General features: G+C 47.2%; 5 protein-coding genes across 5 annotated transcripts; 2 read left to right on the top strand and 3 right to left on the bottom strand.

The window, feature by feature from the left end:
• Positions 1-330: 330 nt before the first annotated feature.
• Positions 331-1,957, top strand: CNBG0350 (hypothetical protein; the record flags this gene model as incomplete). Its single annotated transcript, XM_769446.1, has 5 exons — positions 331-459; positions 509-700; positions 754-919; positions 970-1,367; positions 1,415-1,957. The coding sequence occupies 5 exons, from the start codon at positions 331-333 to the stop codon at positions 1,955-1,957; spliced, it is 1,428 nt and encodes a 475-aa protein (XP_774539.1).
• Positions 1,958-2,355: 398 nt separating this feature from the next.
• On the bottom strand, positions 2,356-4,785 carry CNBG0340 (hypothetical protein; the record flags this gene model as incomplete). Its single annotated transcript, XM_769445.1, has 13 exons — positions 2,356-2,510; positions 2,560-2,768; positions 2,820-3,003; positions 3,061-3,273; positions 3,323-3,637; positions 3,699-3,807; positions 3,861-3,879; positions 3,933-3,982; positions 4,035-4,202; positions 4,255-4,376; positions 4,441-4,452; positions 4,506-4,562; positions 4,620-4,785. The coding sequence occupies 13 exons, from the start codon at positions 4,783-4,785 to the stop codon at positions 2,356-2,358; spliced, it is 1,779 nt and encodes a 592-aa protein (XP_774538.1).
• Positions 4,786-5,986: 1,201 nt separating this feature from the next.
• CNBG0330 (40S ribosomal protein S23) lies at positions 5,987-6,657 on the bottom strand (the record flags this gene model as incomplete). The annotated part of the gene is made up of 4 exons (XM_769444.1): positions 5,987-6,005; positions 6,057-6,190; positions 6,244-6,360; positions 6,490-6,657. The coding sequence occupies 4 exons, from the start codon at positions 6,655-6,657 to the stop codon at positions 5,987-5,989; spliced, it is 438 nt and encodes a 145-aa protein (XP_774537.1).
• A 2,344-nt stretch (positions 6,658-9,001) lies between these two features.
• On the bottom strand, positions 9,002-11,240 carry CNBG0320 (hypothetical protein; the record flags this gene model as incomplete). Its single annotated transcript, XM_769443.1, has 6 exons — positions 9,002-9,220; positions 9,293-9,506; positions 9,562-10,760; positions 10,811-10,960; positions 11,020-11,113; positions 11,164-11,240. 6 exons carry the CDS (start codon positions 11,238-11,240, stop codon positions 9,002-9,004), a joined length of 1,953 nt encoding a protein of 650 aa, XP_774536.1.
• A 376-nt stretch (positions 11,241-11,616) lies between these two features.
• CNBG0310 (hypothetical protein) lies at positions 11,617-14,537 on the top strand (the record flags this gene model as incomplete). The annotated part of the gene is made up of 6 exons (XM_769442.1): positions 11,617-11,747; positions 11,798-11,892; positions 11,948-12,194; positions 12,245-12,380; positions 12,429-14,356; positions 14,420-14,537. The coding sequence occupies 6 exons, from the start codon at positions 11,617-11,619 to the stop codon at positions 14,535-14,537; spliced, it is 2,655 nt and encodes an 884-aa protein (XP_774535.1).
• Positions 14,538-14,731: the final 194 nt, after the last annotated feature.

Here is a 14,731-nt window from a genome sequence, read left to right as displayed (position 1 = left end):
TTCAGGATCCGGAGGACGGTCGTGTCGGGATATAAGAAGAATGATTAAAGGTTGATGAATTGTTGAATTGTAAGGTCAACTGGCGCGTAAACACTACGGGCATGTTATTTCACACCCCATTTTAATGTACCTCCACTTTTTCGCGGTAGGGGGGACCCTTCAGGCAACAGTTTTCGTATTCTAAATCCTCGACATCTTCGCTCTGCAACTTCAGTTATAACTGGCTCATCTCCGCATAGGATGACGCTCGTCCTAAAACCACCGTCACTGGGTGACCTTATGGTATTTGAGGACTTTCTCACTCATCCTACTCATCACCAACCCAAGTCCATGGCTGAGAGAAAACATGACTGGCCAAGTCGGACGGAAAAGAGATACAAATGTGCCTATGAAGGATGCGATAGAGCTTACACCAAACCATCAAGACTTGCTGAGCATGAGATGACCCATCGAAATGAGGTGCGTATCGTTTGTGCCCGACTCTGTAATTAGCTGACGGAATACCCAGCGACCCTTCGCCTGTTCACAATGCCCTCGGACATACTTCAGAGAAGACCACCTCAAAGCCCATGCGCGCACCCATTCGAACGTAAAGATCAAGCCCTTCCCGTGTACCCGTGAAGGCTGCAAACAGTCTTTCTGGACTGCATCAAAACTTCGTCGACATGAAGAGGTTCACGATAAGGACGGTGCCTATCCTGTGAGCTGAAGCACTAGCGTCTATATATTGTCCGATGCTGACGCCGGCCACAGTGTGACAAGTGTGAGGCTGCGTTCAACAAGCACCACCTTCTCCGAGAACACGTCGCTGTAGCCCATATGCCTCCCGGTACCAAACCTTTCATCTGCACTCATGAAGGTTGCAGCGCTTCTTTTGCAACGAAAGCTCATCTCAAGAATCACGAGAAGACCCACGACGGTGCGTTACCTTTAGTTGTCATTCACTTGCCATACTGATATAGGCTTTAGAAAGACGGTATATTTGTTCTCACCACGATCACGGCGAAGATTTCCCCAAATTTTCCAAGTGGACAGAACTTCAAAAGCACATATCTACGGAACACCCGCCCACATGTCCTCATCCTGAATGCAACGGCCGAATTTTCAAGAACAATCAACGTCTCAGAGATCATTTGCGTGTACACGCGGATCAACAGGCCGACAAAGCTGCGCTTGCCGACCGACGCGAGGAAGAAATGCCGCAATTGCTGTTAGAAGGGTTGGGCAAAAGTAGAAAGAAGAGGAAATCTTTTGCGCAACGGGAGGCAGAGGACAACGGACCTAGGAAGTTGAGAAAGATTCTCAACGGTGATGCTGGAAAAGATTGGGCTTGTGAGCATGAGAGCTGTGACAAAAAATTCAAATCTGTCAGTTCCTCTCTTCACTGACTTCATCTTTGCTGACTATCTTGCAGCGATATGCTTTAGAAACCCATATCAAAGTTGTCCACCAAAATATCCGTGAACATGTTTGCCCCCGTGAAGGATGTGGCAAAGCGTATGCCTACAAAACCAATCTGAATCAACATCTCGCCAAACATAATTTATACGCGGGACCTTCGAAAACCGCGACATCTGAAAGCGGGATGTTGACTGGGATGGTCAAGGAGATGAGGAGATTCATCTGTCCTGCATGGGCATTAGGCGTCTTTCCAGAGAACGGGGATATGATTGTCACTCCACCGCGGCCTGAGCTTCTTACGGAGGACAATAATGGTAATGAACAACTTCAATCTATCGTCAGATGCAGAGACCCTGCACCGGAGTCAACCATTACCGCCAACACTTCAGCAATACCAACACAATCGACACCCGAAGATTTGATTGGCAAGAGGTGTATCCTTCGATTCTGGAGAGTGTACGACGTTCGACGGCATCTCAAGTCAGAGCACCGTGTCGAGCTTGACGATATGCAAATTAGGAGATTGTTGCTCAGCACTGGTCAAACCGGGGAATAGAATGTTAGAATGTAGATGGATAGAAGGAAAGATGGGATAATGTATTAGTAGTAGATATTACTCGTATTGTTGTAGTTACTGGCTAGTAGGATTTGTATTTCCGACTTTTTGCTGTGGTTTCCTGGCCAGTGATGGTCATTATGAATATGTTCTTGATTTCGGTATCATCTTGAGTCATTATTTTCAATTCTCAAATTAATGCAGAAGCAAAGCTCTTCTGATCTGTTCACTTGCCCGTTGAATTCCATGGTTGTTCTTTTCTTGATTCCTTTCTAGCCAAAGCATTACACAAGCGCAAGAGTTTGCGTAATGATACTTAAAAGTTCGAGAGGTAAGATCAGTGACTGCTGCATTTGTTTTCAGTTGCATATTTATTTCCCATCTTTGATGTTTTCACTTTAAATCTGCCCGACCGCACAACCGTCTCCCCTTAAATCTGATCCACAGGCCCACACCCTTCTTCCGTTGGGGTCTACCACTCGTTGGATAATCTGCCCCTTACCTGCAATCTTTCGCTCGTAACCTTCTGCAATTTCGCACTGATGGCCCATGGCTATTTCTCGTCAGTTATCGCGTGCTTATGAGATGGGACCATTACTCACCTCTCAACTCCTCGATAACCTTTGTGTCGATACCATCCTCGAACCAAATCTCGCTGTCGATATCACCAGCACCTTGTTCAGCGTTTTTCACGCCATTATCAGGAAGTCCTGCTGATATACAGAAACGAGGTGCGTCCAGGGTAGACTGGTTAGAAAAGCCTCGAAGCTTGTTGAGAAGAACCTGGATATGGCCTTGAGGTTGCATGAACCTTTATCGTCCCATCAGTATTGACCTTAATATAATTTACGATGGAACTTACCCTCCCATGACGCCGAAAGACATCATCAAGTCATCACCATGGGTAACCATACCAGGGATGATAGTATGGTATGGCCTCTTCCCGCCTTTGATGCAGTTGGGGTGCCCTTCAATTAAAGTGAATCCAGTCCCTCGATTCTGAAGAGTGAAGCCACAACCCTTAGGGATAGCACCTGTGCCAAACCCTAAGGAAAAGATATTTGAATCCAAGATGTGAATCAAGGGCGACTAAAGATACTCACCTGCATAGTTGGAAGCAATAAAACTGCAACTGTTTCCTTCTTTATCGGCCGTGGCGAGATAGACAGTGTCTGATGACTGAACGGGCGTACCATGTCTGATGGTTGAGGATTTGTTGAGGTCAATGAGAGATGCACGCTTCCGAAGATACTCTTTGGACAAAAGTTCCTTCATGGGCACATGCTCGACGTCTGGATCGGTGACATAATATCGAGCTACCCTTCTTTAGTAAATCTCGCAACTTGGAATACGGCAACCACTCACTATCCGCGAATGCCAGCCTTAAGGACTCTATCAAGATATGCAGATACAACTTCCCGTTATGTTCAATCTCCAGCACATCAATACCATGTACTTCTTCGACAGCTTCGATAATGCCCAAAGCCATGAGTGCTGTGATGCCCTGTCCATTGGGCGGGCATTCCCACAGAGTGAGTCCAGGATCACTAGGTTCTTCGTGATTGGGAGGATGATGAGGTTTGAAGGTGTATGAGATGGGCTGTATAACGTCTGCAGTACACTCGGCGAGGTCCTCTAGAGTCATGACTCCTCCACCGCTTTTGACAAGATCCACAATGGCTAATTCCCGGTGAACACAGGTATAGCTTTGGGCTTGAAATCTGAAGAAACTAAGCCTTACCTTGAGCAATCCGTCCTTTGTAAAAGCCATCGTGACCATGATCAGCAACCTCTTCGAGAGTATCGGCCAAGGTGTTATGCGTCATGACGTAGGACGGCCGGGGAGGATTCTGTGTCGATTATGTCAGCTATCAAATTCTGTAGAGGCATATGTCATCCTCACGCCGTCTGGCATCATCATTCTGTCAACTATGATCAGTTCAATCAATGGTATCGTATAGATCCCAGCACTCACTCTCTCCAATTGGAAGAAGCTTGCTTGATAAGCTGTTCGGCAATCTGCCACTAAACTCAAAGCATTAGCACGACGGGGCTACTCAAGAGCCATCTGTCTTACTTGGTTGCTGCTCAGCTCATACTGCGGCACACCTTCCCTTGCAAGCCTGATGGCAGGCTCCAGAATCTCCCTCATGGATAGTTTGCCAGAGCCGAATTCCTCAATCGTTTTAAGCCATCCGGCTGCCGCACCGGGGACTGTGACGGCGTTCAGGTTCGTCAAGGGAATCTATCAATAAAGAAGGGTCAGTTCGAATAAACAAGTATGAAATGAGGCTCACAGCATCGCCGGTTATGCCTTGTGAACGAAGGTACTCTAAAGTGAGAGCCTTAGGAGAACGACCTGAGCCATTAACGCCCTTAACCGTCCGACTTGCGGCGTCGTAGAAGAGGCAGAAGACATCTAACACAGAGGAACATCAGTCTCTTCGTTTTTGAAATTCTTCCACGTAAAGACTCCAACGCACCTCCACCGATACCTATGGGGCATTGTTAGAAGGACGGTCCCATCACATGGCGACTACTAGCTTACCAGTCATTGACGGTTCACAAACATTGAGAGCAGCCGCGGTAGCAACAGCAGCATCGGCTGAGCACCATGTGCCATTAGCTTCGCTTTCATTTCGGCAGTACTATCATGACTCACCTGCATTACCACCTTTGTTCAAAATCTCCAGGCCAACTTGAGCTGCCAAAGGCTGAGACGTCGCGACAGCACCCTTGGTCGAGAACACTGTTGAACGTCTCGAGGGGAAGGGTGAGAACTGGGGGTCGTGAGATGGGTGAAGACGAGAGTAGTCTATGGGCGCCATTGGATACCTGGTCTTATCCTGTCAGGAGCTGTTGATAATGAAGGGGATGCAACACAACAGCCCAAAGACTACTAGCTTGTGACTGAGAAAGCCGAGCTCCCGGGTAATGGGTGCATGGTGGTGTTATCAGTCGGACCGAAGATAACCGACATCGGTCGCGAAACTAGGGCGGTCAGAGCCGCCGTCTCACTTCAACAAAAAAATCGAATCGGATATCATTCATTGGCCCGACAGATTTGTATGAAGGAGGGCCGTGCGTCGTGGCGCATTACGCATGTGGATCTATCATGAATCTGCAACGTGAATCCAGACTTGAAGGAAAGGCAGACGGAGACAAAAGCATGGCATCGGGTTTTTCGGTAATTTTTGTGTTAATATAATAGTGCCTTCTTTACATCAACATCGCTCGTTGTCGCAATTGAGAAATCGACTGCCCAAAATCGGTGATACCGGATCAAGTCGCCAATACCACCCGACGGTCTCGGAAGACAATAAGGCCAATCGCCTCGAATGCTTTGAGTTGAGCTAGGGAGCACGAATGTTCTCATCCTTTTGAAAGGTCAACTTAGGAGCGATGAGAGACCAGATGCAAGCGGTATATTGTGAAATGTTGCCCAAATGTACCCCATGTCCGAATGCCGAATGGACAAGTCAAGTCGACGCCAGATTGGGCGAGCATTTCATCGTGGTTGTTTAGCAGTGAGAAACGGAGGTTTGTGCTGTCCTCATGGGAACGAGCACCTCACCAATTACTCATTGTAGATCAGAAAGGAAAGGCAAATATCAGATACAAGGCTTGGCATCATTTGGCTACTCTCGACTTCTCTTGTGGTGACCAAAACGAAAATGACAGGCCATTACACGTCCGTTGGAGAGCCGCGTGTACAGTTCAGGTGTAGCGATGGTCGAGATTAAAAAATTGTAGCCACATATATGCAAATAGCCGTTGAGTCAGTAAGAAAGACCTTCCAAAGCATCCGTGTCCGTGTGCCCTGCAACAGTCTGCTTATACGCCTTGCAAATATGTTGGTCGATAGTCGAGACAGTTCCTAACAATGTTCCTGTCTGATGTCGACTCATATCATCCACCTGATTCCCAAGGACTTAGCCATCAACAGAGAAAACGAGATAAACCCGTCCAAGGCCGCCTATATGTGTAAAATCATACATGCATCCTAAGGCGCCAACCATAAAGAGCAGTTTACGACCTAGGCTTCTCCCTATAATGGAAGTCAGCACGGCTGCAGACAAGGAACCACAGCCCAACTCACTTCTTCTCCTTCCAGAGAGCAAGAAGACCGACACCAGCAACCTTGACGACCTTGAATCGGACACCAGGAATATCACCCTTAGCCTTTCCTCGTCGACCGAAACCGGAGATAAGGACCTCGTCGTTCTCGTCGGTCTGCATAACATTAGCTGACAGACACTGAAAAAAAAAACGTAATGGTAACTGACGAAGTTCAAACAACCGTCGTTGGGGACGAAAGCAGTGACCTTCTTGCCGTTTTTGATGAGCTGAACTCGGACACACTTTCGGATAGCAGAGTTGGGCTGCTTGGCCTCAACACCGACCTGATCGGAGAAATTAGTATTGTTCCCATAAAATTCTCCAGTTGCCTCTCATCTTCAAGCTCTCATGCTCTTGCCAATTTCCCCATGCTTCTTATATCCTCGCACATGCCTTCCTGGCCGTCTACTCACCTTCTCCAAAACGATACCCTTGGCGTGGGAAGAACCACCAGTGGGGGAGGTCTTGTAGAACTTGCCGAGAGCTCGCTTCTTGTAGTTCTTGTCGGCCCATCGGTTCTCCCTTCGAGAAGTACGGAGCTTTCGAGCGGCCTGCAGACCCCTAGGCTTGTTGCTACCCATTGTGGATAATGTGTTGGATTAAACTTGGTGGATGAAGAAAGGAGTACTTAAAGTGTACTGCCAAGATGTGCCGTCAGGCGGCGAGCGTTGGAGAGCGACGGAGGAAATCGGTGTTAGAAAAAGCGAAGGCGATGTGGCGAGCATGTGGCATTCGCGGCTTCACTGATTTTATCCTTAACGCCGATGGCCACGAACTCTGATTTGATGACGTGTAAGTGTCATTATTCATCTTCATGTCGGTTATGTCCGCTTATCCCAATAACTTAATTACTATATTCATTTTTAAATTTTTAACTTTTTGCATTTCTTTTTTATTTTCTTTGTGTCGTTCACATATCGGCGATCACGCGTATGACCACTTCCTTGGTAAATGCCCGCCACCTCCACTTCATAGACTTCTATTCATCAGTCAGCTCGGTTGGCCCAGCACAGTTCAATCAATCTGACAATGCAGTGACGTTTGAGGAGTAAACGCAGGGTCTATGGGACGTTCTAAGGAGGCAATGCATTGTGGAAGGAATCTTCTCTTATTCTACGTAGAGGAAGCTCCAATGGAGTATGAGGACTTCAGGTACCTCAAAGACTGGGATGAGCATTATCAAATGCTGGGTTTCGGTAGATTTGCGAACCACAACGGAAAGGTCGTCTCCGTGGAGGGCAGCAAACAATGCCCTGTTTGCGGCCCGTTTTTTCATGACGCGAAAGTACATCTTGACATCGTTGAAGACGTCTACTAAACGAGGGAAAGGAGGAAAAAGAAGGGCGAGAGATAGCGTTAGCTGTCGTCAACTGATCTTGAATTCTATCAAGAAATTTGGCGTACGTGTCAGCAATGGCTTGAACATGTATTTTATCGGCCATCATTGGCATCCGATAACTAAGCTGTAATAAATATATCTCCATAAATCTAATAGGCTTTGTCGTCTTTCGTTGGCTGTTTTTTTTTTCATAAATGAATAAGTACTACAAAAATTGTATTGCCCCGTTTCCGAGCGATTCATCTCATCCTTAATCGGTTTCATCATGGAAAAGCACAATCAAGCAAGCAGACTGATTTCCACCCCACCTTCGGTCCTCCACAAACCAGTTCAGGTAGAGCTGTCATATTACACATGAAAATCAATTCTGCTGCTGGCGGCCTTAAATTAACTTGTTTTTCTGTCTCTTCTGCTGCCGTTGCCACCGTGGGACGAAATGATCGTGCTTCCTGTCTTCCGTCGGAAGCTGCCCCGATGTGTGCATGCGGCTGGCTGTTGTCGTCCTTCGTTGTTCGTTGGTTGATGAGTACGAGTACTTTACAACAATTTCTTGAGTCTGTGGCCTCCAGTTATTCTGGGTCTCTTTTCTGTCGCATAAGCAACTCTTGTTCATCGAGGAAAGGAAATCTGAGCAACTCTTCAAAAACCTTGGGCGGATTTACTTGATGTCTCTTCTACCACTCAACATCACACTGTCCTTCTCCCAACCATCTTTCCACCCCGTCCTTCATCTCACATTCAATGTGCCTTCAATTTCAGATTTACAGGATGTGTCAAACTCTGCGGTCGAGAAGAAGAAACTCTGCGAGCCTGTAGCCCACTTGGAAATTACGCTTCCAGATCCTCTGTTTGTCGATCCCGATGAGCTTAGTGGGAAATGGCCGCTACACTCTTCATCAGAACCGGCGATGCATCAGGCGTCTGGAGATAACTGGAAAATCTCTGGTTGGGGGCTAAATCCTCCTTCAGTGGACATTGAGCGACCATCATTCGGAAATGCGGCGTTGCACCATACACTCTACCTATCGGTTCGACCACAAACATTCTTCGAAGAAAGCGACGTTAAAGGTGAAGTGGAGGTGGAAGTGCCGCTGCATGCAAGATACCTGGCTCCACGTGATGAAGGGAGAAGAACAGTGTCGTTTCCGGGGGAAGACGAGAGCGAAATACGCTCCGGATGGACATGTGCATCGGTGTTGACTCAAAGTAAGTTCAATCTAACTCCCTCTTATAAATCGTTCAGTAGCTCATGGTAAATTGTTCAGGCCACCGGGTACCCACAGTACATCCTTTGCCTGTATCACTCACTCTACCCACCGGTCAACATGCGCATCAGCCCATAATTGAGGTCATAACACCTCTAGTCATTTGGCTAGGCTGGGCTTGGATAGCTTGGAAATTGTGGAAATTGAAATCTCGAGCTCTGGAACGAGAAAGTAAAGCGAAGGTGTTGTAAGATGTTAAGACTGTACTGCTTAACGTAAACTTCAATTACGTTTCGACCATACATTCTTCTAATATCAATACATTCGCAGCAACAATTCAGTACCCCAAGCAGTTTCGATTAGCACCCCACATTATAAAATTCAATGTCTTCCACTAGGACGCGAGATGCTCCGTCCGGCTTTCGAGGCGGTCAATCGCCCGCCTTCCGGCTGCCTTCTCACCACTCTTGTTCTTGTTGATATCCCCAGACCCAGGCCGTCCAGACCGGCATCGACAGATTTGTACGCCGCAATCTCGTTTTCGAGAGTTTGGACTTTGTCATTGGCATTGTTGAGTAGGTGCCTCGTGGTCGCCAGTTCCTATCATCCCACGTTTAGTCAGCTTGCGTTTAAAAATAATGAAAAAGTGACGTTTTGTGTATGGTCCCTTACCTGCTTGACCAGCGTCATCTCCCTTCTTACGCCCTCCACGTAGCTGATCTTTTGTACTTCATTGGAATGCCCAACCAGCTGTGCATTGTGCGCTACCAACCTCTCAGCTTCTTCGATTGCTGCTGCTTCTCTCGCTAAGACCATCTCGTGCTGTTCTTGAAGATCATTGTACAGTTCTTGATATTGAGACGCTTCAATATAAGCTTCGCGAAGACTGTTACAAGATCGCTATTAGCGGATATAACTAGCAAGCTCAGGCAAGTACATACTGTTGTATTTCTTCATCGAGCGCTTGTTCAGCAGACTTGGCCCTAGTCACCAGCTCATTCGCTCTCTTTACTTTCTCTGCATCATCTCTAGCCTTTATTTCCATTCTTTGCAAGTCTTCTTCTAGGCCTTCAATCTTTTGCTCCCTGAACATACATTCTTTTTCGGTGGCGAGCAGTTCTTCTCTCACACCATTGCAAGGCTCATGTGCTTTCTCCAAAGCGGCATGCCGGGTTTCGAGGTCATTGTGCTCTCGTCGAAGGTGCGCAAGGGTAGACTGGCAGGTAGAGAGGCTGGAAATGGTTGTTGAAAGTTTGGAGGTGAGCGAGTCGTTAACAGAATTGAGGGTTTCGATTTGTTGAATGTAATAAGACGAGGATAAATTAATGTGGTTGAGTGTAGCATCGAGAACGTCCTGTGAGGTCCGCGTAACCTCAAAGGGATCGGTTATAAATTCCAAAAGGTCCCTAGTGCCAATAGATAAGGCGAACTTCGTTACTTCGTTCCGCAGAGCCTGTTGATCATCTTTGATGCCCTTTACGATTTCCTTCAAAACCCTTCTTTCATTCTCTGCAGCTTTCAATCGCTCTTGAAGGTCTCTCGCTTCCGTTCTTTTCTTCTCAAGGTCCAAAATGTCCGTCTCATTCTTCAACTTCCACCTCCACAGCTCTGATTTCATCTCCAGATAGGATTGTTCCAACATCCGGTACTCCTCAACACGGACTGTGTTTCGATGAAGAGCACAATATGCAACAGTACAAGCTTCAATCGTTTCTTCAAGGCTGTCATTGGCCGCCTTCATTTGCTTAACCTCCTCCTTGAGGGCCTTGATTTGCTTTAAAGATAAATTCGCATGGTCTTTCAATTCGCCCACTTCCAGCTTCAGCTCTTCTCGCTTCTTGTCAGACCTTTCTTTACTTTCTTTAAGCTCTTCTATCCTCCTTTCCATCCTGGACCTCTCTCCCTCCCATTTTATGCGTTCTCTTTCAAACGCTCGATCGTGGTCTTTCTGATCAGCAGCTTTGGTTTCCTCGAGCGATAACAGCATTCGAAGGGCGTCGAAGTCGACGAGTGTCTGAGTATGTCGTTTACGGAGCGAATCGAGTTCGTTCTGTGATGATAGATGCGATGATTGAAGTATGTCAAGCTTTTCTTGCAATTTCACGTTTTGCAGCTTCAGATTCTCAATTTGGTCCTGATACTGCACCAATTCTCAGTGATTTACCTCCGCAGTGGCCTAAACTGATTTACCTTAATTTTCAAAGCTGAATATTGATCCGTCATGTCCTCCAACTTTCTCTCAAGGTCACCAGCTTTGGAATGTGTGGACGGCTGTTGAGTTCGAGACAATTTCTTGATGGTTTCATCCCTCCTTTCTATCTTCGCTTTAGCCCTCTCAAGCTAGAAGTGGTTGTCAATCATGGGCTGCTACTTGGGTGATGCGTCAAACCAGGACATACTTGATGTTTTGCTTCAAACAAATGCCTTTCTAATGACTTCACATAGTCCTTTGTGTCACCTTGAGTCACATTGATATGCATCCTATGCTCCTTCCTGATCAAGAATCAGAAAGCACCCTTGATGTCAGACGTTACAACACTTACGGGTGTTTGTTATTAACATCTTGATTTGGCAGCATCCGCTCGCCAAAAGGTCGACGAACCTTCTGCTCTTCCGTCATTCAAATTGTATTATAGCTATCTATTGTAAAAGGGAAATTATAGAAGCATTAATCACTGAGATGGACGGTGTAGGAATGTGGAGGTATTACTTATAGATATGTCCCACGCATTACGGACTCGAAGTCACTACTCATGCTGTATGTTCGTTCGTTCGTTGTTTGGCTCATTCGAGGTCAGGCGGGACCGACCGCCACCGTGGGAAATTGCAGAAATATCGTTGCGGCCATTCCCGCCCGTTGAAAATATCTTCGAACTCTTCTTCGCCTTCGCACTTTCGTCCTGCCTTTGAGAATTGTATCCTTAGCAGCTCATTTAGAAACCATATACATTTCTTCATCACGTCGCTCAGGATTCAAGGAACGATATCCAGTGGCAATGAAGTCCAACTTCGTCTTTCAAAATCTCTGCGGTACCGTTTACAGACAAGGGAATGTTGTCTTTACGCCCGATGGGAACTCTGTGTTGAGTCCGGTGGGAAACAGGGTGTCTGTGTTTGACTTGGTGAAGTAAGTAGTCACGGGTGTGCTAGATGATCTCCGGCTGATCTCCGCTTCAGTAACAAGTCAAGGACATTGCCCTTTGAGAACAGAAAAAATATCGCTTCAATTGCTCTTTCTCCAGATGGCAATGTACTAATTTCCATCGACGAAGGTGAATATTCCTATCGTCAATTGATGTATCTTATCTGACACCCTGGATGCTTTAGATGGAAGAGCACTGTTTGTGCACTTCCGTAAAGGGACAGTTCTTCACCACATCTCCTTCAAGCGCAAAGTCCACCACGTTTCATTTTCTCCCGACGGCAAATATATTGCGATAACGCACGGTCACATGGTGCAAATATGGAACACTCCCAGCCATTTGGTCCGAGAGTTTGCACCTTTTACCCTCCATAGGGAGTATACTGGTCATCACGACGAAGTTGTTAGTGTCTGCTGGTCCAAAACCTCCAGGTGAGCGACCACAAATGATGTCTTGCAAAACGGAAGTTGATCAGAAACAGGTATTTTATCACTACCTCGAGAGATATGACTGCGAGGCTATATACCATTAACCCACTTGAAGGTTTCCAACCTAAGCAATTTGGGGGACATAGAGATGTTGTGTTGGGAGCGTTCTTTTCTCAAGATGAGAAGACTGTAAGTCATAATCTCTCTCAGTCGAGGCGACAAATTGATGTTCTATAGATTTACACCGTTTCTCGAGACGGTGCAGTGTTTGTATGGAAAGCAAAAAAGGGCGTCTCTGAGGCGGACTCCGATGTTGAGATGGACATTCTCGATGCTCCCACCACTTCCACCTCTGCCGCCAACCTTGCCCTTGAGCACGCCGTCGCCTACACTCGATGGGGGGTTCACGCTCGCCACTTCTTCAACCAACCTGGTACGAAAGTGATTTGCGCTACCTTCCACCCCAAAACATCTCTCCTCATCGTCGGCTTTTCCTCTGGTGTCTTCGGCTTGTGGGAGATGCCCGAATTTACCCCCGTACATACGTTGTCGATCTCCAACGAGAAGATCTCTAGTGTGGCAGTCTCCGCGTCGGGAGAGTGGTTGGCATTTGGGGCGGCCAAGCTCGGACAGTTATTGGTTTGGGAATGGCAGAGTGAGAGTTACGTTCTTAAACAGCAAGGTCACTACTACGACATGAACACCCTGGCGTTTAGTCCCGATGGGCAGAACATCGCTACTGGCGGTGAAGATGGTAAGGTCAAGTTATGGAATGCTTCAAGTGGCTTCTGCTTTGTGACCTTCCCTGAACACACTGCCGCTATCTCCACTGTCGAATTTGCTAAGCAGGGACAAGTTTTATTCACAGCGTCCCTTGACGGTACTGTCCGCGCATACGACCTCATCCGATACCGTAACTTCCGGACATTCACCTCTCCCACCCCTGTCCAGTTCTCTGCCCTCGCCGTCGATCCTTCAGGCGATGTGGTCTGTGCTGGATCTCAAGATTCCTTCGAGATCTACATGTGGTCAGTCCAAACCGGTAAACTGCTTGACATCCTCACTGGCCATACCGCTCCTATATCAGGCCTCGCCTTCTCTCCCACCGGTAATCAGTTGGCATCTTCCTCTTGGGATCGTTCTATCCGTTTATGGTCAGTCTTCGGGCGATCAAGAGCCACCGAACCGATTGAGCTTTCGGGCGAAGCGACTGCGTTGGCGTTCAGGCCTGACGGAAATGAGATCTGCGCTTCTACTTTGAACGGGGAATTGATCTTTATCGATGTGGAAGAAGGACAGATTAAGTCTGTTATTGAAGGCCGAAGAGATATTTCTGGAGGGAGAAAGGTGGATGACCGACTTACAGCTGCCAATAACGCCGCAAGCAAGTATTTCAACAGTGTCATCTACACTGCCGACGGTGCTTGTGTCTTGGCTGGTGGAAGCAGCAAGTATGTTGTGTTGTATGATCGGACGGAAGGCGTGATGGTGAAGAAGTTCCAGATCAGCGAAAATCTCAGCTTGGACGGTACGCAAGAGATGTTGGACTCGAGGAAGATGACGGAGGCAGGGACCATCGACTCGTTTGATAGACAAGGCGAGGAGGAGGACTTGGAAGATAGGTTGGACTCGACGTTGCCCGGTGCCAGCAAGGGTGATCTTTCCAAGAGACGGTATAGACGGGAGGCCAGGACCAATTGTGTACGTTTTTCTGCCACTGGTCGAAGCTGGGCGGCGGCGAGTACAGAAGGTCTTTTGATATATTCTCTCGATGAGAGCACCACTTTTGACCCCTTTGACCTCTCCCTCGATCTTACCCCCGAATCAGTGATGCAGACCGTCGTCAGTGGTGACCACCTTATCGCTCTCATTATGGCTCTTCGTCTTTCAGAAAAGCCTCTTATCCAGAGGGTATATGAATCTATACCTCCTTCATCAATCCGACTCATCGCCCGCCAGTTGCCTAGGGTGTACATTACCCAGTTTATGAAATTCATCAGCGACCATATCGAGAACACTCCTCACGTGGAGTTCGATTTGGTGTGGACAGCTGCCATGTTGACTAGTCATGGAAAGTTTTTGAAGGAGAGGAAGGGAGAGATGGCTTCGACGTTGAGAGGATTGGTAAGAGGGTTGATGGGTTTAGAGATGAGTGTTGCCAAGATGTGAGTTAACAAGCAATATAATTAATCGGGATTTATAATAAATCGCTGACGATTCTCATTTAGATCGGATGAGAACACATTTTCCCTCAATTATATCCTTTCTCAGGCAGGCAAGGATGATCAAATCGAATTTGAAGAAGGTGAAGGGGATGCGTTTATTTTGGACGTCGATGGCGCATAGACATAGCTCATGAGAATGTATAATATGATCTTAGTGTCGGATCGGATCCTTCCGCCTCATGATTGCAATTCGTTTACTCTCTCGTCCTTTGCAGACAGATTAGGCTATTGAAAGATGGCCTGGCGAACTCGGCAGAATTCAACCCCGATCCCTATTTCTGGGTCGTGGCCTGCTGATAGCAAGCAGATGACCGC

Source organism: Cryptococcus neoformans, chromosome 7 (genome assembly GCF_000149385.1).
Source record: "Cryptococcus neoformans var. neoformans B-3501A chromosome 7, whole genome shotgun sequence".
NCBI classification, from domain to species: domain Eukaryota; kingdom Fungi; phylum Basidiomycota; class Tremellomycetes; order Tremellales; family Cryptococcaceae; genus Cryptococcus; species Cryptococcus deneoformans.
The sequence above is the reverse complement of the archived record's forward strand: the minus strand, read 5'-3'. Positions and strand labels throughout refer to the sequence as shown.